This window comes from Panthera tigris, chromosome A3, assembly GCF_018350195.1.
Source record: "Panthera tigris isolate Pti1 chromosome A3, P.tigris_Pti1_mat1.1, whole genome shotgun sequence".
In the NCBI taxonomy this organism is placed as follows: domain Eukaryota; kingdom Metazoa; phylum Chordata; class Mammalia; order Carnivora; family Felidae; genus Panthera; species Panthera tigris.
The window spans coordinates 102,246,938-102,274,222 of NC_056662.1; the positions used below are offsets into that span (position 1 = coordinate 102,246,938).

The 27,285-nt window shown below is 41.6% G+C and overlaps 1 protein-coding gene across 3 annotated transcripts in view; it reads right to left on the reverse strand.

Annotated features, from left to right (window-relative positions):
* TMEM87B (transmembrane protein 87B) overlaps positions 1–27,285 on the reverse strand; it is a 51,235-nt gene that overhangs the window by 21,566 nt on the left and 2,384 nt on the right. For 2 of the 3 annotated variants that reach the window (XM_015537584.2, XM_042982004.1), the window contains exons 2-11: positions 25,729–25,789; positions 20,727–20,818; positions 17,610–17,747; positions 16,363–16,416; positions 14,693–14,783; positions 13,241–13,302; positions 12,822–13,005; positions 8,325–8,424; positions 4,137–4,230; positions 2,430–2,501 (exon numbers count right to left, since the gene is read on the reverse strand). In XM_015537584.2, coding sequence (XP_015393070.2) covers positions 2,430–2,501; positions 4,137–4,230; positions 8,325–8,424; positions 12,822–13,005; positions 13,241–13,302; positions 14,693–14,783; positions 16,363–16,416; positions 17,610–17,747; positions 20,727–20,818; positions 25,729–25,789 — 948 coding nt within the window. The remainder of the gene's footprint in view (positions 1–2,429; positions 2,502–4,136; positions 4,231–8,324; positions 8,425–12,821; positions 13,006–13,240; positions 13,303–14,692; positions 14,784–16,362; positions 16,417–17,609; positions 17,748–20,726; positions 20,819–25,728; positions 25,790–27,285) is intronic. The other variant, XM_042982007.1, reaches the window with a different exon arrangement.

Here is a 27,285-nt window from a genome sequence, read left to right on the forward strand (position 1 = left end):
TAGTAGCTTTGAACAGAAGTACAGCAGATTTTTAAGCAAGTTCGGTGAGAACTCTTTAAATCAGGTATTATTTCTTAACTAGACACCCCTTAGACACTAGAGGATCCATGGATATAATTTAGGTTTTTAAATGCCCTAACGCAGGCAAAACATCCATGGAGTGTATGAACCTTGTGACAAGAGGCTTGACAGCTTTCATTCAATTTTCAAAGGCCTCTCTGATCCCGGCACCCAAAGGAGGCTGAGACCCGCTGCTTTAGAGCGTAAGGAGAGTACAGTCAAAGGTTTTTTTGTTTTGTTTTGTTTTGTTTTGTTTTTAACTTGGAAGCATACTAAAAATTCGCAAACATGGAGTTTAAGGGGCAGACTGGATTGAGAAGAAAACACCCATGGGGGACTCAGAAAAGGCGGTTAGCAGCACTATGCATGTTTGCCCGTCTACAGAAAGGGGGGATCTCTGCAGAGGAGGAACACAGGCAAACTCAAGCCCTCTGGCCTTCCTGTGAGAGACAAACATGAGAAAATGGAAAGAAATTACAAGGAAATGAAATAACATTTAACACGAAAAGGTAAAAAAGACAAGTATTGAAGACAGTAGAAACACAAAAACAAAACTTGGTAAAAACAAAATCCATCTATAGAAAAGAGCTTCATAGAGGATATAAATGCAGAAGAAACATAAAGGTCATATTCTGGGATACGCATAGCACTGCCCTCTGCTCTGCCCAGCTCACGCTTTCTTTAGGATTCCTCCTATTTCCAAGAATGTGTAGTAGAGGGCTCTGCTTCGGAGTTAAAGAGAATGGAATTTCCCAGACTCGACTGGAGTCACTGAAGCAGTGAGGAGGGTTCTCCAGGATGGCTCCCCTTGCCACTAAAAAGTTCTCCTGCTGCTACAGTGTAGCTTCTGCCCCATCGGCTTCACTGAACCTGCTCTCCTGCTGTCCCGCTGTGACCTCTGGAATGACCTAAGCCAGGTACACCTTGGCAGCTCATCTCTCTGTAGTACTGGCCACTGTGGACCACCCTACCTTACCCAAGCTCGCCCAGTCTTCACCCCAGGACAATTTCTGGGTTCCTCTGACTCCTTCCATGCTGGTGTTCCATGCACGTTTCCACTCCACTAGGCGCCCTCCTGGTCCTCTCCTCTCTCACTCGTCTACGTGTTCTTGGGTCGCTTCTGCAGGCTACAACCTTGTCTCATGTGAAGATGACCTCCAACTTTCATCACCAGTTCCAATTCCTCTGACAAACCCAGGCTGGGCTTTCCAACTCTCTACTTAACATGAATGGCCCAAGTCAGTTCAAACTTCACCAAGATGGTCCCTTCCCTAGGTTCACGGCCGTGGGGTGGCAAAACTGCCCTAGCCACCCAAATGAGATATGCAAGACTTCTCTTGACCTCTCGCCCTTCTTTTCCCACCCATTCCTACTCAGTCTGTTATCTGGAGTCTCCTTCCCATTCCCTTTGCCCTGTTTCTAACCCTTACCATCTTTTTGTTGGACCGCTACAAACGACTCTTTACTAGACTTCCTGTCTCAATACTCTAGACCCTCCTTTTTCAGGTCATTCTTTTTTTTTTTTTTTTAATTTTTAAAGATTTTGTTTTTAAGTAATCTCCACACCCAACACGGGGCTCAAACTCACCACCCCAAGATCAAGAGTCTCACATTCTTCCAACTGAGCCAGCCAGGTGTCTCTTCCGGGTCACTTTTAAATATTATTTTCGAGTTCTTTCTAATACAGATTTCATCATGGTATTTGCCGGCACGGCTTTGATTCCTGTCTCCTCTCGCCTGAAGAAGGAACTTTAGACTCTTGAGCACATCATTCTACCTTTCCCTCTGGCCCCACCTTCCACGATTCTCCCACACATGTATATCTTATAGGCAAGCTACTCTGGGACATTCTACCACGGTCCCTGTATTTTCACGCTTCCAACTATTTATTCCCCTCAATATTCCCAGAATGCGTTTTCCCCACTTCTTTTCCTGGTTAGCCTCTATCTGTTCTCCCAGTCTCAATTTAATGTCACCATCTCTGTGAAGTCTTTCTTGAGTTTTGCGCTAGAATTGCTTTCTCTCTTCTCTATTTGCATAGCACCTCTTTACAATGGCAATTACTATTACTCTATTGTTCCTAGTTATGTATTTTTCTTCCCTACCAGAGTAACACAGGAACAATACCTTTTTCTTCGGTCTCCTCAGTATGGGGCACATATTGAGCACTTAAGTTTGCTGAACTAATAGAAAAAGAAAGATATTGTTTGTTTGGGGAATTGTTACTTTTTCACCTTCAACTAAATTCCTGTATTGAGGTTAAAAATAACAATGCATAACTATAGTTCCTTCTATTATAACGGAACAGTACTAAAAGTAATTTGATTTTAATGACACAACAAACTACTTTAGGACATAGTAAAGGATATGAACCATACAAAAATGGAGTCAATAACTGCCAAAATAATGTCACCAAAAATGACAGCTAAATGGTTAGAACCCTGGAAGATAAAAACAGGGGGGAAAATCTGAATGTAAAAGTTTCATTCCATTATAGAAATTATGTGATAAAGAAAAACAATTTAGCTCATTTCATCATTTTACAAAAGCCACAGAAAAATTTTATTCCTAACAAAATTGTGTCTATGCACTTGGAAATTTTTGTTTTGGCAGCAACAGGTGTTAGTTTGCCATCCACCTATTCAAAGATAATGTAAAACTGTACTATGCAATGGCAAATAAAACATATCATGTCTCCAGCTCCACTGAGATAAACCATTTCAATCTCTCCCCTCTCCACACCAACCTACAGCCAGGGCTACTAATGAAATGGGACTCCTGATCTTTCTTACTATCTGTGAAGGGACATGAAAAAAAAAAAAAAAAAAACAACAAAACAAAACAAAGAAAAGGAACTGTGGAAGAGTAAAAATAAACCATAGATTAGACACTTTCATCACAAGTTGACAGAAAATCATATTTAAAAGTTATATCTAAGATGTTGTCTATGTAAAACCTTAAAGAAAAACAATGTTTATACTATGTCTACATGTGGGATATTTATCTTTTCTCTTTCTAGCAAAGACTAGCTCCTGTAAATTATATATATAAATGCACAGTACTTCGCTATTATGTAAAAGTAAAAATAAATGTATCTTTCAGAGAGTCAGAGATGAAAAGAGCAAGTGTGTCTAATACAGAACGCAGATGTTTCGAAGATAATAGAAGAATGAGGCTTTTAACATTACTGGACAAATGTCCTGCTGTAAGGCTCAGATCAAAATATGTGAAGCAAACTTACGTGGCAACATAAGATCATTCACTCTGTGCCCAGTGATCTGATTCACACATCCAATCCAAAAGACATTCTGGGTAAAAATTACTAGGTTCTTTGAATTGAGTAAACTATAATAAGCTGCTTAGTCACTCAGTCGTCAACCATATTATTAAGGAAAACCGAGAGCCAGAAATCGAGGGGTCTTCCCAGATGTAAATGTTCTGCCTCTTCTTAGAGAGTAAAGCATTGCCGCCCACATCGCCTGAGTCATTTCCCCCTGGACACTACCTTCTTGTGGGTCTTCCAAGAGTGGAGACTGTTGAATCCCCAAACACTGACTCCACAAGAGTCAGAGAACAGTTATAACCAGATGAGACTCAAGCATGATGAGATGTAATATCAGCATGTGTGAAGGGTACGGTTAATTCTGTTCACTTCCACATGTTTAAAACCAAGGGTTAAGGAAGAAATGAATGTGTTCAGACTGCATGATAACAAAGACAAATGTTCTGTATAAAGAATAACCACGAATGTTTTTGGGATGGAACATTCTGGAGATGTCATTCTGGGATGACATCAAATGGTGCCTTCATAATCAATCATATTTTCCTTCATAATTGATCATATTATCCTTTATAATTGATATTTTCCTTCATAATTGATCATATTTTAAGAAGTTCTTTTACTACATTCAGGAAGTTATTTAAAAAGGGAAATATTCCACAGGGGGGAAAAAGCTCAAATTGGGCCTTTTTCATACATTTCCTATCTTTAAAAATTCATCTCAGGAGATATAAAGTTAAATCATATTTCACAGCAACAATAAAAAGGGATAGAAGTGGAATTATGTAGTTTTTACCCCAATAACTCTCATCACGCCTTCAATAGCTGCGAAGATAAAGTAAAGAATCCCCAGTCCAACCACCCGGTGCATGACTGTTCCTAAACGAGGCCTGGAATGAAGAAGAGGAAAAAGAAGAAAAAAAAAAAAAAAAAAAAAAGGAAAAGCATGGGTAAGTAAAATGCATCCGAATACAATAACTGGCCCAATTTTCCAATATGAGAGAAGTCATTATCTAATCAAATCAGCCTGCCCTGCCCCTGCCTCTGCTCAGTTTTAGGAAACAGCATATTTCCCAGGAGGGAACAAGGCAGAAACAGCCTCAGAAAAAATGGGTCTCCTCCAGGACTTGAAGCTGTACAGATGCCCATGGAGCAACATGCTGAGGCCACACAGGTGCCAGAGGATTCTGCTGCTGAAATGCAAGCCCCCCAAGGAAGAGAGTGCAGGTGCTCACTCCACAGAGCGGAACAGTTAGATTGGTGACGCCTAGGAGGGTCCGGGCCTACTTGTGTCACTGACAGAAACAGTAACTTAATTCTTTCATTAACGTCAATTAAAAACTGTTCTGGGATACATTTTATTAGGGATAATCCACTAGTTTTCTGACTTGGGTAGAAAAAGAACAGGAGTATGAGGAGATCGAAGTCCACTCCCTTTCTTCACTCAGTGGCCCAAACAAGAGTGCTAAGACATTTCAGTTTCCATTCTTTACATGGAAAAGAACTAAAATAACATTTTTGATTCTCTAAAGATATAGATGACTTGGGAAAATACAAAGACAGTGATTTTTGCAACGAGTAATTTGAAAACAGAACTGAAACTTCATGAAATTTGCAAATCGTATCGCACAGACATTTTAGCTCACAAACACTCTTACTGGAGTAATTAGAAGAAAAATAACCCCTGATTTTGGAAAAATACTTCAGGTAGTCACTTTAAGATAAAATCCAACTGAAAATTAAACTAATATCCATAGCTTATATTTAAGACTGTATCTAATTTAGTTCATCAAAATTCTGACTCCTTACAGCCAGCTAACTGGAACCCTCCAACAGCCAGAAGTACGAGTGCTCTGAAGTGCATAACTAGAAAAGGGAGGCACAAGATTCCACATGGGGATTCTGTGTTCTGACTACTATACAGGGCCAAAAACAAAGAAACAAACAACCCCCCCCCCAAAAAAAAAACCCAAAAAGCATTTGAGAAAGAATCTCAATAAATACCCAATGGATAAAAGGTGTCTTGGCCAAAACCTTGCTAACTACAAGAATCTCAAGCTCCCAAGCATATGTGTGTACATTCAGTGTGTATTTGTCGAGTGCCTACTGTGTGCCAGGGACTACACTGGGCCTTAAGAAAACAGCAGGACACCTGCAGGCAAAGCTCCTACTCTATGGAAGTCACATTCAAGTGGGGGAACGAGACAATAAATCCTAACATTTGTGTCAACTGGAGCTATAAATGGGGTGAGGGTCAGAGTGATGGAGGGTGTGCACATCGGGAATCCTGACAGTGCCAGCCTCTCTGGGAGAGGACGGTGAGCAGAAAAAAGACAGTGAGGAAGCAAACCACGCCTGGGGTCGCAGGCAAGATGCTTATGGACAGAGGCCTTTACTGCACTGTGAGGAAGTGTCTGCTGCATTTAAGGAAGAGCAATCAGCAAGAAAGCCTGCAGGATGGAGCAGAGTGTTCAAAAGGGAGAGTGGCAGGTGCGGTCGGCCATGTGAAAAAACAAAAAGGGAACGGGTTTTTTGAGTGAGATGAGCAGAAGAGTAATGAGATAGGAGTTACATTTAAAAAGGATCATCTTAAAAAAAAATAAACAATAAAATAAAATAAAAATAAAAATAAAAAGGATCATCTTGGGGCACGTGGGCGGCTCCGTCGGTTAAGCGTCCGACTCTTGATTTCCACTCAGGTCACGATCTCACAGTTCATGAGTTCAAGGCCTGTGTCGGGCTCTGCGCTGACAGCCTGGAGCCGGCTTAGGATTCTCTCTCCCTCTCTCTCTGCCACTCCCCCGCTTGCTCTCTCTCTCTCTCTCCAAATAAATAAAAATAAACTTTAAAAGGATCATCTTGGCCTCTGCTGTGTCTGAAAAGACTAACAGGAGACCAGGGCAGATGCTGGGAAACCAGTTAGGAGGGTACTGAAGTTATCTAGGGAGAGAAGATGGTGGTCAGGCCCAGGGTGGTAGCTGTGGAAGGGAGGGGTAGGTTCACTCTGGATGTGTCCTGACATTAGAGCCAAAAAACTAGATGAGTGCGCCCCAGGGATATGAGTCGCGTGAGCAGAGGTCTCGGGTGCTTCAATGCTGGAGCTCAGGATGACAAAGAGGGCCCAGCAGGGGAGGCTAGGAAGGAGCAGCCAGGGCCCCTGCACAAAGGCTGAGCAAGGCCATGTGGTTTTGGCAACCAGAGGTCAAGGTAATTGACAAGAGCAGTCTCAAGGGAGGAATGGAAGGAAAACTTCCTTGGGTGCGATCAGGAGAAACTGAGGACGTTGGAGTGGCAAGTACAGAGCACGCATCTGAGAAATAATGCTGCACAGGGGCGAGGGAATGAAGGAGCAGCAGAGGACAGCGCCGGCTGGGACCAAGCGAGGGTTGCTCCTGAAGATGACAGAAATAACAGCATGCTGATGGCAGTGACCCACCCAGAGGAACACTGATGAGACCGGAGCAAACAGAAGCAGCTGCTGGAACAGCTTCTTTAGCAGATGACAGGTAACAGGATCCGGAGCCCAGGAGCAGGGAAAGGACTAAACCATGTACCTTTCCTTCAAGAGGAGGAGAACGCTGCGCATGGTTCAGATATGGGAGGAATGGTACAGATTTGGGGGCAGGAAGGCATTGGAATTCCCTTCTGATGGCTTCTATTTCCTCAATGAGAAAAGAACCAAGATCAGGTAAGACAGATACGAGTAGGGAATCTGAGGCTGGAGGGGAGAGAACAGTCATAACAGTCTTCTGCACAGTGGGAAAAGGGCCAGAGACTGGCAAGGGGATCTAGAAGAACTACCAGGGACACTAAGGACGCACTTAAAAGTTCCGGGTCATGAAGCGACACGAGCCTGCAGTATGGTTGGGTGTTCTTCTCAGGCAGATTCTGCTTCTGCAGTAGGAGCCTGAAGCAGATGGAAAGCTGGATTTATCAAGGGAGGCTGGCCAAGAGAAAGGCGGAGGGCTTCAGGTGCACATGGCGTGGCTGTGGGCATGGGCGTATGTTCAGCACCCTGAAGGATCAATGGAAGGTAGCAGGATCAAAAGGCCAGAGGCTATACTAAGGTCAAAGAATGAAGTGGGCTGATGTGTTAGGAAAAGTAAACAGGAAACAGAGAAGGTGACAGTGGAAAAGTGGATTGCTTAAATTTGCAGTTGTAAAGAGGGTACAGTTATACATAACAATAAAGTCTAGAAAATAGCAGTGGGATTCAGTAACTGAGGTGAGGGGACAGGTAAGAGCAGTGCAGGTGAGGGGGTGAGTTCAGGTTACTTACAGGATCGCCCACGAAGAAACTGAAATCACTGGGAATTCTGACACACGCAGTGTTGAGAAAGTCAGGGAGCAAGTACTCCATGAGTTAAGGGATGAAGGGAGAAGTCTGGAACTTAAAAGGTGACTGTAGTAAGAAGATATAGCAGGTGATCCAGGCTAAAAGCTTGAGCTTCTGGGAATTAGAGAGTTTTTAAAAAGGCGATAAAGAGGACAAGCTGTTCCATGTTCATTCACAGTGACTCACAGGCATGGGAGAGAAAAGATCGGCAGCCTGAGGGGGCCTGGAAGAAGTAGGGTCCTCAGTGGACAGCCAGGTTTCAGTCCGAAATCCTGCTGACCTGGTGCTTAATCCTCTCTCTCTTTTACAATATTTGAGTGCAATCGTAAAAGCAGAACCATGTGTCTAGGAAATAGAAAATGGTTTAAACTTTAAGAATCGTTAAAAATTTTCCATTATCCTTAAAGTTGATTACTTCTTCATCTAACTATAAAAAGCCACACTGGACTTCAAATTCAAGATCTTTATTTGAGGACAGTGTCAAGTGGCCAGTACATGGAGGACCCGTGAAAACACGTCCTCACTGGTATTTCCCCACGGGGCTTGCATCACAGTACTAAGAAGTGTCCAGTTTCACAGAGCTCATAATGTAGGGGAAGGAGTCACAAGACTGGAAGCTCGGTATCTTTCCAACACGCCAATACTTACTTCACAATGCCGTAGCCCAAGCTCACAATGATCACAAGGAGGCGAGCCAATGTCCTCTTAACCGCAGATATCAACTCCGCAAATATCAATAAACCTTGGGCTGAGGGGAAGAAAGAAAAGAATTCATTCTGTGTACATCTAGAGGCCTGCCACCAAGATTCTAAAGATGTACTGTGTATTAAGTACATTCTGACTCCAGACGAATTAGCCTTATTTGCTTTAAAGGTCATCTAATCCAACTGATGTTTGAAAACCTCAGTCTTGTATCAATCTAAAATCTCCCCCAGCTTCCCTCTGTTCTTGTTCTTCCCCTTGAGGTTATAAAGAACTTTCTGTCTTGCAAATATTTGAAAACCATAAGGTCCTCTGGAATTTTCTTTTCTCCAGGATGCCTTCATCATTTATTTATTTATGTTCCTACTGTGTGGCTACAATAGGAAAAGAGACACCATGATCCCTGCCCTCATGAAGCTGCTGCTCTGGTGAGGACAAGTAAATACACAGAACTCAGTGTGGTGAGTGCTAGAGGCAACATAGCATCTCCCAGGACTATGAAGAAGCCAACTGAATCCACACTTGAGGGATTCAGAAAAGCTTCTCAGAGGAAGTGGGTTCAGAAAAGCTTCTCAGAGGAAGCAACATCTAAGTCAGGATTTGAAGGCCTAGTAAAAGTTAGACATTTGGGGGGAATAAGAGAAAAGCAAAATAAATGGCACATGAAAAGGCATGGAGGAGAAAAGATGAAAAGTAAAATACTTTGCAAGAAATCAAAGTCCAGTGTATCTGTAGCAGAGAGTGTAATGGGGGATATCAAAAAAAAGACGCTGGTGATAGAGGCAGGGACAATCACGCAGGGTGGTTAGGCCATGTTATGAATCTGGATTTTATGTGAAGGGCAGTGGGAAGTCAATGACTGTAAACAAGGGAGTAAAAAAGGAATTGGTAAACTATAGCCCACAGGTCAAATTTGGCCCTACATCTGTCTTTGTAAATAAAGCTTCATTGGAAGAAAGCCACGCCCATTTGTTCACGTGTTGACTGTGGCTGCTTTTGTGCTATAATGGCAGAGTTGAGTAGTAGCAACAGAGACCATATGGCCTGTAAAGCCAAAAATATTTACCATATGGCCTTTGCACAAGAAGTTTGCTGACTTTTGGAATAAAACTGACAGCTTGATTTTATCAAGATTGCTCTACTTAATGGCTTGGAGAGGAACGAGACTACCAGCAAGGAAAATGCTCAGGAAGTCATTCCAGAAATCCAGGTAAGAGACGATAAGAGCACAGTGCTGGCAGGGAAGATGGAGAGAACCAGAAAGATATACAGAAACAAGTAGTGAATCCACAATTTTCCAACTTGTCCACAAGAAATCACAAGAGACCTCATCAAATGCCTTGTAGACAGATGTGGAACTAGAGGGAGAGGAAGAGGGTGGCAAAAAGGATGGCACCAAGGTCAACTGGCAGGGCCATCCACCGACAGGAATACCTGCAGGAGCATTAGGTTGGGACTAAAGTGAGTCAAAAGTACAAGGGTGGGAAAGGTGAGTTTCTTTTATGCCCTACAGAGATGAATGCAAGGCATTCAGAAGGTGTTTGGCAGGTGACCAGTTACTAGGTCTGCAGCTCAGGACAGACATCTGGCCAGGAAGTTGAGCTTTAAGAAGAAAACAATGGATGAACTCCCTAAGAGCGGATGCAGAATGTGAAGAGGTTTAGGATAACAAATGTTTAAGGGTAGTGTGTTTTCAAATCCCTTCGTGAGCTGCTCAGTCTGGACTATTTCCCTCTTGGAATAAAGTGAATACAACCTTCCTGGCAGGTGGAACTTCTCAATGTCTTGACTGCTAGCCCTCCTGCTGTAACCTAACGCTGTAGGAGCTAGTGGTAGGCACAACTACCTATAACTGTCTATGTTAAGCTGATTCATCAGCTTCAACCTTTAAATCCTTTAGAAAAGTTTCCCATTTATATTTTTTCAATTTATACTTGAACCCCAAGTTCAAGGTCTTACCTATTAGGTTTTACCTTTCCATTTGGGATATCAAATCTGTCTGCACCCCTTCAAGTACCTTCACGTGAGAAGGGTCCATCTAAAATTATTCTCTATACCTCCAGTATGAACAACTCCACCAGCCTCACATCATCCACAGAATTTTAGTGAATACTCTCTACATATGCACAGGCCTGCAATAAATGTCAGGTATAACATTTAGGATAAACCAGCCACAAGGTCTAAAACCTGTGAGACAGGTGTCATTCAAAGCCCCCTTCTAACCCAGTGGTTCTCAATCCTAGATGCATACTAGAATCATATGGGAAGCCTCTCAACAGAACCAATTCTTAGGCCTACTTCAACCAGAATCTCTGGCACTGGTATTGCTTGAAAGTTCTTCAAGGGACACTCATGTGCAGCCAGGGATGAGAACCACTGCTCCGGTGCTGTCCAACAGAAGTTTCCAGGATGATGGAGATGTTCTACATCCATGCTGTCCAATACAGTAATCAATGGTCACATGTGGCTACTGAGCATGTGAAATGCAGCTAGTACAACTGAGGAAATAAACTGCTAACTTCACTTAAACAGCCAGATGTGGTTTATGGCCACCACACTGGACGACACAGCTCTATACTGACAAGACTGATGGGTGCTTATGTGCACGGGCTCTTTAGATACGGCTGCACAGCCAGTTCTCAGTGCACATTTCTCCATCTTGTCCACAAGAAATCAAAGTTGTCAAATACCTTGAGGAAGTCCAGGTATACTAAGCTTAGAAGCACAAAAGAAGTCAATCTGATATGACTTCTGATATGACCTATTCTTAAGGTCCCCGTGTTGGGTCCTAACAATCACTGTTTCCTGTCCTTGCAGGATCAGTGCTAAGCAAGACAGCCTGGGTTACAGAATTCCCACTTGGGAAAATCAGAAAGAGCAACAGCTATGTCGTCTGACACCTGTCCCTCTCACAGGACTCCTCAAAGACGCTGACAGCAGCCTGGGGCTTCTCTCCCAAGCCCTTCTCGTGTCATCTCAGACACAGGGCTTGAAGTCCGTGAGGATGGCAAGAGCTTCTGCGGCTCCCCACTGAAGTTCAAGCCACCCTCAACGCTCCCTAGACAAGAGAGGATCACCACTCAGAGCAAAGGAGCTGAACAGCCTTATTTCACATTCAAGAATGCTCTACTCTCCAGCCAGGAGCAGCAGCCTCACCCCTCCTTCATTATTTTATTTAGAGCACACACGTACACGCACGCGCGTGCGCACACACACACACATACACACCACTAAAACCTCTTATAGAATAATAATACCTCTAATGTGCCTCCTTGAATGTTTGTCTTTTCTTTCTTCTTTTGTACCTACCCTTTTATTTTGGGAAATTACAAACATTCCCCAACACAGAAAAAGCAGTATAGTGAACTCCCATGTGCCCAATACTCAGCTTCAATAATTATCAACATTAGGGCAAATCTGTTTCATCCACATTCCAACTCACTCTTCTTTTTTTTTGGAGTATTATAAAAATAAATAGCCGACATAATCACACCCTATAAAAATCTGCACAAAGATCATTTTAGCTGATCACTCAGAACTGACCACTCCTGAGTGCTTTCATCCCTTTGGAGCTACCTCCCTTTTCAAAGGCCGGGTGATGGGATTGTACCTTTACCTCTCTGGCCTTTTTGCATTCCACCTTCTAGAAACCTGGGGCACACATCTGAGGATGCCCGCCTTCCTGCCCTTTCTGATTCACACACTTCCCTGTGTAAACCGTGAGGGGCCTCCAGTGGTCACATGAAGTTCTGTGTGAGAACGAAGAGACAGAGAGAACACAAGAAGGCTGCAGGCACATCCATCCCAGAACTACTGATTTTACTGCGTGGGGTCAGATTTTCCTTCTTTTCTTTTGTGGAGGAGAAAGGAGAAGGAAGAGTATGGGAAAATGACAGAGAAATATGTTAAAAGGATCAGGAGCACCTAAAGTGCCCCCCTCTGGAACTTTTATTGATTTAATCCAATCACTGAAGTGGGAGTTTTCTTTTCCCCAGGAGGAAAGTGAGGGAAAGAAGGGAAATGGAAAATGAGGACAATACAGACACTAGCCTAGATCAGAGTCCTACTCTCACGTTCTCATCTTGGCTCTTGTCGTCTTCATCTATAACGCAACTGTTCCCAAATCACTGTACAAAGGAGGCCTCCCGCAGCTCTGCTCACAAATGCTAGGGGCCTCCTGGATCATATAGTATTTTTTTTTTTTTAATGTTTATTTATTTTTGAGACAGAGAGAGACAGAGCATGAACGGGGGAGGGTCAGAGAGAGGGAGACACAGAATCCGAAACAGGCTCCAGGCTCCGAGCTGTCAGCACAGAGCCCAACGCGGGGCTCGAACTCACGGACTGCGAGATCGTGACCTGAGCCGAAGTCAGCCGCTCAACCGACTGAGCCACCCAGGCGCCCCAGATCATATAGTATTTATGGAGAGAGTCACAGCTTACTTGATAGCCCAGTGCTGCTGATGTTTTGATATTCAGTATAAAAAACTGCTTTTTCAAGCATTCCCAGGAAAATAACAGCTGCAATCCAGAACTGAATTCTTAATATATCTTTCCAATAACAGGCAGACCACATCAGCCACAGTACGCCATATAAAATATAAACGATACACATCACCATGTAAAACTGTAGGAAGAAGAGCAATTTTAGTCAGTTACGGCTTGTGATCACTTGAAAATGGACATTTCTTCATTCAACTATCCAGTCTTTTATTTTCCTGTCACTCTAGCCAAAAACAGAGGGTATACCAAAGTATTAGCTACTAAGGGATACCACCACTGAGCTCTTTAAGTTGTTAGATTTTCCAATTAGGATATAAAATTCATTTTTAAAAAAGGAAAAAATGATGAGAAATACTCACAATCATTAGTGGCCAATCTGACGCAGAAATATATCCATGAGGCCCGATCATAGAAAGAGAAACTGGTGAAGATGGGGATAAAGACATCAAAGAATTAAATTACCAATCAGTCTTTTCTTATATTTTTAAACGTAAGCTCATTTCCCAGAAGGTTCCAAGAACACACACCAAGCCGACAAATCTGCATTTGTACCTAAGACACACAATGTATTGGCTAATTACCAGTCATTAACATGTAATCTTACCAAGATACCTTTACTTGTATACATGCTGTTGTAAAAGCTGGGCCAAATCTGACCTTATGCAGACAGTAAAGCAGTACCGGCCTTAGGTTGGCCCCATGTTGAGTCGCTGACCTCACTGAGGACTTTGTCTTCCTTACTGTAACTTGGGATAAATTACTGAATTCAAGCATCTAGTTTGGGTCATTGTCCAAGGTGACAATAATAAACAGAGTGCCAAATAAAGTACAAGACTTGCAGAGCTCAGTAACTGCTTCTGTTACTAACTAGTAGGGCCTTAAAACTGCCTGCTGCTATCAGGGGAAAAGACGCAATACCTGGGAAGGCGGGGGTTGTGGGGGGACACACAAGTCCAGGTGGCAGCTCTCTTATTTGGCTCTTATCTGGCCCACTATGTCATCTGTGGGGGGAAGCCCCACGGCCCACTCGTCCAGAGCAGCCACCTCCACCAGCTTCCCCTGCAGTACACCAGTTCTGTGCCTCTTCTGAAGCAACGCCCATGTCCCCTCAGTACTTTCTGCCTCCCCGCTGGACTGGGCAATTCTCAAAGGCAAAGCCTGGCTTCACACCTGTGTCCCCAGTGGGTGAATCAGAGCAGGATCCTCACATGCTGTTTGGCTACCACTGGTCCAACAGACGCTACTCTGCAAAACGACAGCCGAAGCAATTCTACGATCTGTGAAAGCATTCACTCCCTTGAAGATTGCTTATTGTAAGCCCACTCTTGCATTGGGGGTGGGGAGTGGGCAGAGCTCACAGACCACAGAAGCTATCATTGCCAGACAGGCTACTTCTACTCCTAAGCTACAGACAGATGCTTTAAAATGAAAATTTTAAACGCCTGGTGATGGCCATTTTCCTGATCTAGAATATAATCTACTTCAAATACAATTAAAATGTTGCCTACCCATCTCTATATTAGGAATTTTTTTTTTAATCTGAAAGGATAAAGAATTTTATTATATCCCACTGGAGTTTGAAATTTTAAAAATTTATCTTAATTTTAAATTTCCAATCCATTAAAACATATAATAGTAAGATAAGCAAAAAGTTTTAAGTCCCCCAGATAAACAGGTCGTTTGTTTTTGTGATTCACAGAGATTTGTTTTGCAATGATGTATTTTAACCAAAAAATGTAGATTTGGGTCAATGACAAAAACACAGAATACAGTAAAAGCAGACAGCAAACATGCATGCAGTTTAAATATACCATTCAAATTCCATCTTGCATCTGTTTTGTCCGTTTTCACAGAAACAATAAATATATGAAACCCATCTCTCTGTGTTCTGGCTATCACATCCTGAAACAGGAAAAAAATATATATCCTTTATGTTGTTTTAAAAAATTGCTATAGAAAATATAAACAATTGTTCACCACATTTTAAAACAACTTTTAGTAACTGAATTGGGTTACTTTTCAGTTTCAAATTTTTTTTAAGTTTATTTATTTTGAGAGAGAGAGAGAAAATGAGCAGGGGAGGGGCAGAGGGGGGCAGGTAGAGAGAGAATCCTAAGCAGGCTCCTTGCTGTCAGCACAGAGCCCAACATGGGGCTCAAACTCACAAACCGTGAGATCATGACCTGGGCCAAAAACCAAGAGTCGGTTGCTTAACTGACTGAGCTGCCCAGGTGCCCCACTTTTCACTCTTTTAAAACAATGAAAAAAAATGGTAGGTAGTGGAGGGACAGTGGACACTGGAAGGATTTCCCTCACTGTTTTCTCACCATGGGCCTCTCAGAACCAAAGCAATGGAAGAGGAAAAAGCTTTTTCTACTCTTCAATTTTTCTACTTTCAGTATTTCTAAAGAATTTCCCCTGAATGTTACCATTCTATGTTTTACTTAATATTACCATTCAAATATTTTTTCCTAATATTACCCTTCCCACATTTTATCCTAATATCAAGCATTCAGTTTTTAATTTTTATTACATTTATTTATTTTTGAGAGACAGAGTGCAAGCGGGGGAGGGTCAGAGAGACAGGGAGACACAGAATCCAAAGCAGGCTCCAGACTGAGCCATCAGCACAGAGCCTGATGCGGGGCTTGAACCCACGAACCATGAGATCGTGACCTGAGCTGAAGTCGGAGGCTCAACTGACTGAGCCACCCAGACGCCCCTCAAGCATTCAGTTTTTAAATGGGTGTGGTTTTGAACTGAACTGGGGGAGTTAGAAGTCAGATAACATTGATAGAGAGACTGCACAGATTTGGTACATAGGTTCAATTACTTATTAAGGTCTATGTTACTAGCAGTCCTGCCAGGAAAGGACACTGCTCATTGTAATGCCTGTGAACGCCACAATGCCCCCACATAACTGAATCAAACTTTTCACATACATCCTTCCAGAAGACTTCCTATCTTTCCCTTTCATTTCCTACTCCTCCACCTGAGACACAGCCTGTGCAAAGCTGGAAACACGAAGGATGACAAGATAAAAGCAAAGTAAGCTCTCCTAAACCTGTCTTCAGTCCCTACACACAGCTGCTTCCAACCCTCCCCACCTCTTGGTCTTGTGACTTTCAGAATTCCCCCAAATACCAAATTCTCTCCTCCCCGGTGCTACACTCATGGACTCTATCTATTTATTTCCATCCTCAATGATGATCCAGACCAGCCCATTGCTATGCTAGGCATTTGAAAAAAGGCTGCAAAGAAGTTAACCTTAAGTTACAACCTAAAAGGAATTTTTAAACAAAGACAGAAACAAATACATACAAAATTCATATAGATACAAAAATATACTATTTGATATAACGCTTCTTTTTTCTTCCCCACTTCTAATAACCCTACTGTATATCACTGTCCAAGTATCTATTCTTTGCAGGCTTACTAGAACTTGTATACATTTGATTTAAAGACAAATAAAATGACTTACTGTTGATCCTTCCTGGTTGGAAACATTTCTGATATTTGTAATTAGTTCCTTATTCTGGAAAAACAAATAACATAATTCCATTTTATATTGCTGCATTTCTGTGGGGGAAAAGCTGTCTTAACAATCAAGAAAAAAATATGTTATGAGAAAAGTAAAGATTTGAAAGCTAAACACCAGAGAACACATCTCTTTGTAGCCCAAACATGAGTAACAAAATCCTGCTTTTGAAAAAAATTTAAAAAAAAGTTTTTTTAATCTATTTATTTTTGAGAGACAGAGAGTCAGATGCAAGTGGGGGAGGAACAGAGGGAGAGGGAGACACAGAATCCGAAACAGACTCCAGGCTCTGAACTGTCAGCACAGAGCCCAACATGGGGCTCAAAATTCATGAACCTCAAGTTCATGACCTGAGCCGAAGTCAGACGCTCAACCAACTGAGCCACCCAGGCGCCCCATTGAAAAATTATTTTTTAAATCAAGATAGTGGCTACCTTTGGTGGGGAAGGTATTAGAACTAAAAGGGGAGTCTAGGTGCTAAAATATTCTGTACTTGATCTGGGCCTATACTGGTGTGTTCAGGTTCTGAAAATTCATCAAGCCATCCACTTCTGATATGTACACTTTACATTTATCACACCTCAATACAAATTTTAAGAACCCTTTACTATTTTTACCAAAGATATATTTTCATTTCAGAATTTACAGAACAAAAATAAGATAAAATGACCCACAGCCTCACAACTCATGGATGAGTGATCTAATATTTTGGGATCTAATATTCCAGACAGGGAGGGAAGTAAGTGCATAAGGGAGGGGACAGTGTTCAAGTAGGTTAAGTGTGATAAGCCAAGAAGGCTGGAAGACCTTTGGTAAGACTAAGAGACCACCAGATCTCACATGGAGGTCACTGGAAACCTTGACTAGCTGTTCTGATGGAGTAACGGGGGCAAAGGTAGGACTGGAGTGGAAACGAGAGAGTGACAGATGAACTGACAACAGATCAGGATAGGAAGACAAAAGGGTTCTTTTTCAAGAGTGTTGCTGCAAAGGGGTACAAAGAAATGGAACAACGGTGCCAGTATCTTACTTATTACCTACTACCACACATTCAAAAGAACTTAACCTAAAAATAACTAATTAAGCACCTTTCTTTTATCAAAATGTTGACAGAATAGAAAGGAAGTTACTACTTGTATTCAGTGGGAGTACAGTAAATTCTACTTTGACATGACAACACATATACTCACATTCAATGAGGGAAACACCTGTAAGTCACTGTTGCAATTTACGTTTTCATATTTTGTTGTCCAACATTCAACGTTCTTGAAATAATGACCACAAAAGTCTTCATCAACGCTAGGTTCATGTTTTTGTGATAGCTCCTCCTACTCAAGGCAAAATTCTGGGTTATAATTTGTTTCCACGCTTCTTACTCGGGAAGATAAGTAAAACTTAACATCTAAATGATATCAAAGATTTATTCAGTTTGGAGCACTTAAAAACATGCAGAACAAAATACTGAAAAGAAAAACATTTTTAAGTGTTTTTTTAATGTTTATTTTTGAGAGAGAGAGTTGGGGGCGGGTGGGGGAGGGGCAGAGAGCGAGGGATACATAGAATCTGAAACAGGCTCCAGGCTCGGAGCTGTCAGCACAGAGTCCCACGCGAGGCTCAAACTCACGAACTGTGAGATCATGACCTGAGCCGAAGTCAGATGCTTAACCGACTGTGCCACTTAGGCGTCCCAAGAAAAATGTTTTAAATATAATTTTAAGTATGATGAAGTTATCATGACATGTTAGCCATTCCAATATGCTCAGATACAGTAACACATAATGCAAGCATAATCTTACAGGAAGAAAGGTGATACGGTATTATCGCAGGAGATGGTTCACGGAGAAATAAAAAATATTTTGTCCTGAGGCTACTTTCATTTTATCCCATGTATAAAAAGATTTTACAAAGAAAAGCAGCATTTAACAATAAGGAAAGATAGGGGCGCCTGGGTGGCTCAGTCGGTTAAGCCTCTGACTTCAGCTCAGGTCATGATCTCGCGGTCCGTGAGTTCGAGCCCCAAGTCGGGCTCTGGGCTGATGGCTCAGAGCCTGGAGCCTGCTTCTGATTCTGTGTCTCCCTCTCTCTCTGCCCCTCCCCCATCCATGCTCTGTCTCTCTCTGTCTCAAAGATAAATAAACGTAAAAAAAAAAAAATTAACAATAAGGAAAGATAAACCAAAGACAGATGAATAAAACCAGGCTCCTAATGGCAGCTTCTAGCCATCAATAAAAGGTTAAGTTGGCTTCGACTGGCCAGTAGGAAACAGTTTGAGCCAAATAAATACAAAATAGTAACAGATTATAACCCATCTAACAAAGTAAAATTCAATGAGTCCGTGCTGATGACTGCTCAGGTGACTGACTGACAGGCAAGACAAGAGGAAAAGAACAGGCTCATCTTCATGGAAGAATGTTAACAAAGCAGAAGGAAATATGGAATTAGAAAATCACCACTAGGGGCGCCTGGGTGGCTCAGTCGGTTAAGCATCCGACTTCAGCCCAGGTCAAGATCTCGCGGTCCGTGAGTTCGAGCCCCGCGTCAGGCTCTGGGCTGATGGCTCAGAGCCTGGAGCCTGCTTCCAATTCTGTGTCTCCCTCTCTCTCTGCCCCTCCCCCGTTCATGCACTGTCTCTCTCTGTCCCAAAAATAAATAAACGTCAAAAAAAAAAAATTAAAAAAAAAAAAAGAGAAAATCACCACTAAGCAATTATCAGAGCAATAGCTGATTCATCAGGCAAGAGTCAAAGGATGTTCAGACAAGAACTGATGAAAAATCAGGATATTCACACACAAGTACAAAAGTACTTCTTCACAAGTTATTGTTAACAACAAAGAGAACAGTTGTTAACTCTACAGTGGAGAAACCTGGCAGAAATGTCCTTAACCAACAGATCAAAAGTTATCATTACCAAAAATGGGACAAACCCGAATTCTTTGGTACTCCTGCCAAAAATATAACCAGAATCTAATCAAGAGGAAACATCAGAAGTGCTGGAACTGAGGGACATTTTATAAAAATAAGTGGCTTGTATACTTCAAATATATCAGTGTCATATCGTGAAAGACAAAAAACAAAAACAAAAACAAAACAGAACACTGTAGAAATGCACTGTGACCCTAGATTGGATCTTGTACCAGGAAAAAAAAAATACAACAACAAACTGCCAAAAAGGATGTTTTGGGAACACCGGCAAAACTTTAATAAGATCTGTTTGTTAGATAATAATTTTGTATCAATGTTAAATTCCCTCAATTTTATCACTGCACTGTGCAAGCTAAGTGAACACCTTTGTTCTTAGGAAACACACTGAAGTATTTAATTTTTTTTTTAACATTTATTTATTTTTGAGAGACAGAGAGAGGCAGAGCATGAGCAGGGGAGGGGGAGAGAGAGAGAGAGAGAGAGATACAGAATCTGAAGCAGGCTCCAGGCTCTGAGCTGTCAGCACAGAGCGTGACACGGGCTCAAACTCACGAACTGCGAGACCACGACCTGAGCTGAAGTCAGACGCTCAACCAACTGAGCCACCCAGGCATCCCAGGACACACTGAAGTATTTAGTATGTAGGGGTGAAATAACAGGGAATAAAGTCACAAAGGCAATATTTGAGGACAATGGCACCTTTCACCGCAAATGGAAAGACAATACAGATAAAAGTATGGAAATGCACACGATTCATGCTAGGAGCACACAAACAACAGAGAAGCCGTGAAGGAAATGACTGTGAGCAACCATCAGGAGACCTGTCACAGGAGAACACCTTGCTGAGCCCAGTGGACCCTGCAGGGGAAGAAGAAACCCAGTGGGGCCTCTTTCCTCTTCTTACACCCTCCCCCTTCTTTCCTTGGCAGGGGTGGGTGGTGGGGGGGGGTCTCCTTTCCCCTCACCTCTTTGGGAGATCTACTTCTACTCACTAAAGCTACCTGACTTCACTAAAGTTCTAGGTGTCCTGTCACTAATTTTTTGAATGAAGTAAAACTTTCACATTTCTTTCTTAAACTGTGTTGATTTTTATTTGTATGTGACCCACAACATCTTTACCTACAGTTCCTACATGACTGATTTAAATATTTACTAACATTTCTCTCAGGACAAAAAGGAAACTAAAAGATTTGTTTCCTTCTCAGAAGGTATATACTTTGATAAAAATTAAAACATTTCTTGCCTAAGTCCCAAAATAAATCTGTGGCACTTTTAAAACTACAATCCACATTTCTGGCCTCCTCATCTGATGAGCTAATAAATCTTTATACTCATAATTTTTCCTTCATACCTTTACGTACCTTAAAAATTTGCATTTTACTTACCTCCAGCTTAGAATATTCATTCTGACAGGTATGATACTTCAAATACCACTCGATGGTAAACTTCACAGGCCCAGAACAACTGAATGACTTAACTGTTTAGAAAAAAGAAAGTCTTATTGTACAACAATCTTATATGTACTCCTATGTAAGCTTTCAGGTTTCAAGAATGCAACTTAAAATAGGTTACTACAATGAAACAATGAATAAAATAGTACCTAATTTCTCCCCAAAATCACTGCAAAATGAGATAAGTTCATTAAATTAAATTATTATAGTTAACCAAATACTATTCATTTAATCTGTACGTTAAATCCAGCATTAAAATCAACTGAGTAACGGAATATGCTAAGTCACTGCTCACCGCACTCTAAACTCTTCTCTTCACTAACTTATTCATTCAAAAAATACTGAGTGAGCACCCCTTGTGTGCCAGAAAGAGACATAATGGTAAACGAAAACAACCCCTGTCCTTGATATTAGAGGTATTGGCCAGGGGAGGGATAACAGTGAAATAGGCACCTTAGACAGAATAAGGGGCTGAGAACAGGGAGTCAGAGGAGCCCTGAGCAGGGCACCTAGCATAGTCTAGGAGGGCATAAAGAAGGGGTGCTGACATGCTTACTGGTGGAGGAGACCTCTAATGTGAGAGCAGGAGTTAGCTAGGTGATGAGGAGGGTAGAGACAGTATATGCAAATGCTCAGGGCAGGGTATGTGAGAGCATGAGTATGAGTATGACACCTGAAAATAGTTTGCTATGGTCAGAACACAGACTGGGGAAAGAGGGAAGAGCTGAAGCTGGAGTAGAGTGCTGGAGAAAAGTCATAAGGGGTACTATGCTTTGCTAAGGAGTTTTCCTTTATTTTGAATGTTACAAAGTGACACCAAATATTTCAGGTAGGAGGGTAACGTGATTAGACGGACTGAAAAGGATTAAGTCTAGAATTAGGAAGAGCTCTTTTGGGAGTGTCATCACAACATGGCAGCTGGCTTCCCACAGAATAGGTCATCACAGAGAAAGAGCAAAGAAGAAGCCACAGTATCTTTTATGACCTGGTTTCAGAAGTGATATGCCATTAGCTCTATCATATTTCTTGGTTAGACCAACCTTGATACAATATGGTAGGGGACTACATAAGGACATGAATACCAGGAGGCTGGGATCACTGTGAACCAGAAGGGAACCACTGGTAACCGGAAGGAATCCAAACCGAGCCCCGAGACTGCAGTTCAAGAAGCTGAGGCTGGTAGAATTTCTGGGGGAGAATACTCAAGAGCTGGAACCTGCACAGAGAGAGAGTAAAAGAAATCTGGACAGAGATACTACTGAGCCTGCCTGCATGGCAGCCAGCCCATGCATAGAAAGAAGCCCAATCATTCTCAGAGGTCATACAGGGCTGGTAACTGTTTTGAGTTTCCACTAGCAAGAGTGGAGGGGCCTCATTAAATATACCAAGCATTCAGGAGAAATGTAGCAGGGTCACATCTTAGAAGTGGTGCTAAGTTGGCCCTACAGTTAAAGCTACTCCAGATCCATCCTGAAAGAAATTAAACACAAAACTGGAAAAGATCAAACTCACCCAAAAGAAACTCAGCTGTCTGCCAGAACAAAGTCAAAGGAATACAACTATATAATACAATTACAGCACTTAAAAAGCTAACATTCATGATATCCACCATCCAACCAAAACCCTAGACAGAAAAAGAAAAAAACTAACTCATAATCATGATAGATTAGTCATTATGATAAAAATGGAAGGGAAAAAGATGATTAGCAGAGAAGAATAGTAAAGCTGTTATAAATATTTTCCATATGCTGAAAGATGTAAAGGAAAATATGAAAATATTGAGAAAGAAGATATTAAAAAACAAACTTCTAGAGATTAAAAAAATTACAATATCCAAGTAAGAAGTTCGCTTTATGAGACTAACAGGAGATTAAATACTGGAGAAGAAAAGATCACTGAATTTGAAGACAAAGCAATAGAAAGATTCAAAATGAAGCACAGAAAGAGACTGAAAAAAAATTAACAAGGCCTCAGTGATCCGTGAGACAATATCGAGCAGTCTAACATATATGCAAATTGAGCCCCAGAGAGGGAGGACAGGGAAGTGGGGACAGAGTATCTAAATCCATAATCCAATGTAAAAGATGAGATTTTTTTCAGTGTGGATATCCAGTTGTTCCAGCAACATTTATTGAAAAGACTATTCTCTCTCTAAAGAATTATCTTGGCATCTTTGTTGAGAAGCAACTGACCTCATAAATGTGGGTTTATTTCTGGGCTCTCTGATCTTTTTTAAAAAAATTTTTTAATATTTATTTATTTTTGAAAGAGAGAGACAAAGCATGAGTGGAAGAGGGGCAGAGAGAGACAGAATCTGAAGCAGGCTCCAGGCTTTGAGGGGTCAGCACAGAGCCTGACATGGGGCTCAAACCCATGTGCTATGAGAACATAATCTGAGCAGAAGTCGGACGCCTAACCCACTGAGCCACCCAGGCACCCCTCTGATATGTTTCATTGTTCTATGTATCTATCCTTATGCTAGTACCACACTGCTACAGTTACTGAAGCTTTACGTAGGTTTTGAAATAAAATAGTAAAAGTCTTCCAACTTTGTTCTTTTTCTAAAATTGCTTTGGCTATTCTAGGTTCTTTGCACTTGCATATAAATTTTAGATACAGCTAGTCAATTTCTACATAAAAGTCAGCTTGGATTTTGATTGAAATTAGCTGAATTTATAGACCAATCTGGGAAAACAGACAGTATAACGGTAGCTACAGAGTTTTCATAGATGTCTTTACCAGCTTAAGGAAGTTCCTTCTATTTCTAGTTTTCTAAGAGTTTTTATCATGAATGGGTGTTGAATTTTTTCAAATATTTTTCTGTACATATTGAGATGACTATATAGCATATTTCTTTTATTCTGTGTAGGGGGTGAATAACATTGAGAGATTTTCAGCAGCAATTCCACAAGACTACCTCTTGAATGGGCTACCAAAAGAGTGGTCGCCTAAAGGAAAGTCAGATGTCTCATCTACCAAACGGCAGGGACACATATCCAAGGGACTAATTCTTAGATTTTTGCAGGCATTAAAATTGGTTCTGTGAGAACACAGAGCCTCATTCTCACTCCTTCATTACAATACCAATTTAAATGTACAATCTGGAATGTCCAATTACTGCTTCAAATGAACAGTAACTGTAAAGTGGCTGTGTAATGATTAACTCTCTCCCTTCAGCATGTCTTCCTGGATACCCAAAGGTGATGAAAGCTGCTTGATGAGCATGGCACCAGAATGAAGGCTCAGATGGATACTACGTCTACATCTATCAGCCACATGTCCCACCTACAGTCACAGCTCAAGAAGACCTCTCTCTCAGGGCGCCTGGGTGGCTCAGTCGGGTAAGCGTCTGACTTCGGCTCAGGTCACGATCTCACCCTTCCTGAGTTCGAGCCTTATGTCAGGCTTTGTGCTGACAGCTCAGAGCCTGAAGCCTGCTTCAGACCTGCGTCTCCCTCTTTTTCTGCCCCTCCCCTGCTCATACTCTATCTCTCTTTCTCTCTCTCAAAAATAAACATTAAAAAAAAAAAAGAAGACCTCTCTCTCATCGGTGCTACTAGACACTGTCTGCTTTACTTAACTAAACCCTCACATATATATTTTTTATGCTTTTACTGTTAACTGTCTTCTGCCTCATTCTTTCTTTAGATATATTAATACCACTGTCTTGAGTGTGGTCTACTCTTAGCTGATCTCAGATATTAGGTATGATTTTTTAAAATCAGATTATGTGTTTCACTGGTCCATATCACTTTTCCCCCCCATGTAATTTTTTTTTTTTGTCTGCAACAGTCTCCTAAGTCTTACTTGTCTAGCCACTGAAATCTGAATTCACTAAAGTAGTTAGATGCCAATTTTTTTCCCCTCACCCACCTTGGACTTCAATTTCCTCTTACCAAGTTGTTATCACCACTGAGGATATCAATGAACTGCTTTGAACCACCTCTGCTGTCTAGCTGATGGCTGGACATACAGCAGAATCACCCAACAAATGACCTGAGCGTACTGTGATAGAGAAAAGGGACATGGCTTTGGATCCCCAGGAAGCCAATTTGCTTTACCCAACAAAAAACTACTCCTTATGCCAAAACTTTAACCTTGGCAGCTAATTTACCTAGTCAAGTTACTGGAAACACTAAGAGGAGTTAGACCACAGTAAGTATGATCTGCTATAAATTCATCAAAAATACTGAAAACCTTGGGTGGCTCAGTTGGTTAAGTGTCTGACTTCGGTTCAAGTCATAATCTCAGGGTTCGTGAGTTTGAGCCCCTCATCGGGCTTGCTGCTGTCAGCTGAAAGCCCGCTTTGGACCCTCTGTCTCCTTCTCTCTTTGCCCCTCTCAAAATAAAACACTAAAAAAAAAATCTATAAAAATTAAAAAAAATATTTTGAAAACCTCAAGATCTATGAGAACCTGGTAGTTCTCACACATCGGCATTTACATAGAGAACATAGTCTCTAACAAATAAATTCACTTTCATAAGCTCTAAAATCCTAATTAAAATGTTAGTATGTAGTAATTTCTACTGTATTCTATGATGATGGATATATTTATAAAAATTTCAGGGGCATAAAGGCTTTACCACAATCACGACATTTCATATACTCATAAAAGGAATTTATCTAGTTTTAAAAGCTGGGATTCAGAGTCAAATTTCACAGAAGCCTACTTTATTACACATTAATTATAATTTTTAAAGATCAATTCACATTACATTTTTTGAGACAGGATCAGAGAAATCTATTCTTGAAAATAACCAAGTCTTCACTGAAACAAAAGAAACCCTGAAAATTTTAGAACCACTTAAAAACAAGTATTTAGCCTAGTTTAAAATATATATTAGTTTTAGTAACATATCAGTTTCTGTTATATTACACGAGGTTATTCATTTATAATGTACTGTTATATTAATATTATTAGTTTATTGTACTTACCAGAAAACCTGATTTCTGTAGAGTTAAACACAGTTTTCCTAAATATCAAAGGTCCTGATTTCTAAAATGAAAACACAAGGAAATACAGAATAATCTAGTTAAAATTTTTTTCTCTATTCAGGAGTACAGTTTTACCCTGGAGAATATACAGTTCTAACTCTCACACTCCTGTGACCAGAGTGATTTTTTTAAAATAATTTTTAAGTAATTTTTAAAAAATCAAAATAATTTTAAAAATCTGGTCATACCACCCACTTGCTTAAAATCCTGTTCCATGTATCTAACTCTCTACTAGGCTCCGGAATGCCCCTGCCTCTAGCATCTCAGCGGGGGCCAGCATCACACAGAGGGTCAGGGCTGCTGCCTGCACCATCGCTGCCGCTCGGACAGGGGTCCTACCTGTGCATCTGCAGTTGCTCTCGCGATACTGGTATGAATGTACTTTTGATAAAACAACCATCCTTCTCCCTAACTGTGTACTTACAACAGACCGATTCTTACTGCCACTTACAGGTCCCTGCATAGTCAAAGTCCTGCCCACCTGTGTTAGCACTTTTCTCTCAGTGCTTCAAAAGCAGGATACTCCTTCCTGCCCTCAGGAACCTGAAAATTGACTGAAAAAAACCCTTCCTTGTCACTTTCCTCATCTTGTTAGTGACTTCTTACCCTTCTCAGCCCAGTTCAAGAGTCCCTTCCTCAGGAAGTCTTCCTTGACGCTCCACACCAGGCCAGGCCTTCCCTTCCATGGTCTCTAGGACCCATCCTTCACAACCCTTGCCACAACTAAAACGAAATAATCTATCACTTGGTTATTTAATGAATGCCCTCACCAAGAATAAAAACGCTGTGAGAAGGGATTGTGTTCAATGAACAAGTGGTTAGGAACGAAAGAAAAAGGCTGATGACAGACAGCTCTTTCTTGATAGCCTCCCACCCCAACACAGTTTCAACAACAAAACCCCCAGCCCGGACCCCTCCTCTGAGCTCCGGATCCGCCTACCCAACCGCCTCAAGGTCATGTCCACGAGGATGTTCAACAGACATTCCACACTAACCTGTCCTAAACCAGATACGGTCCTCTCTGCTCCTCGCCAACTCTTCCTACACTGCCCGTGTTGGCTGCAGGTGATGCCATCTTCAGTCACCTCAGCCTTGGCTCCTTCCAGTCTCTCACCTCCATTGCCCAATCCCCAAAGCACGCCTACTTGATCTCACAAACACTTCCCAAATGTAGCTCTTCCTCTCCATCCCTGCCACCACTGCTCCAATTCAGGCTCTCAACATCTTCTGCCTACAGTTCTGCAATAGCTGGTATTTCTGCCCCAGATCTGAGCCTGTAATTCATCCTGATATAGCAGCCGCAGTGATTGGTACTTATGTCTAAAATCCTTAATGGCTCTCCCTCATTCACACCCAAAATTTGTTCCTGGTGGCCTATTCCAACCTTCAAATGGGGTTTCTGTGAATCAGCAGGACCCTTTCGAAAAAAGTTTGAATTAGTTGACATGATGAAAAGATGGATTCTGGCTTCACATGTCAAAAAAGGAGACCTGGCAA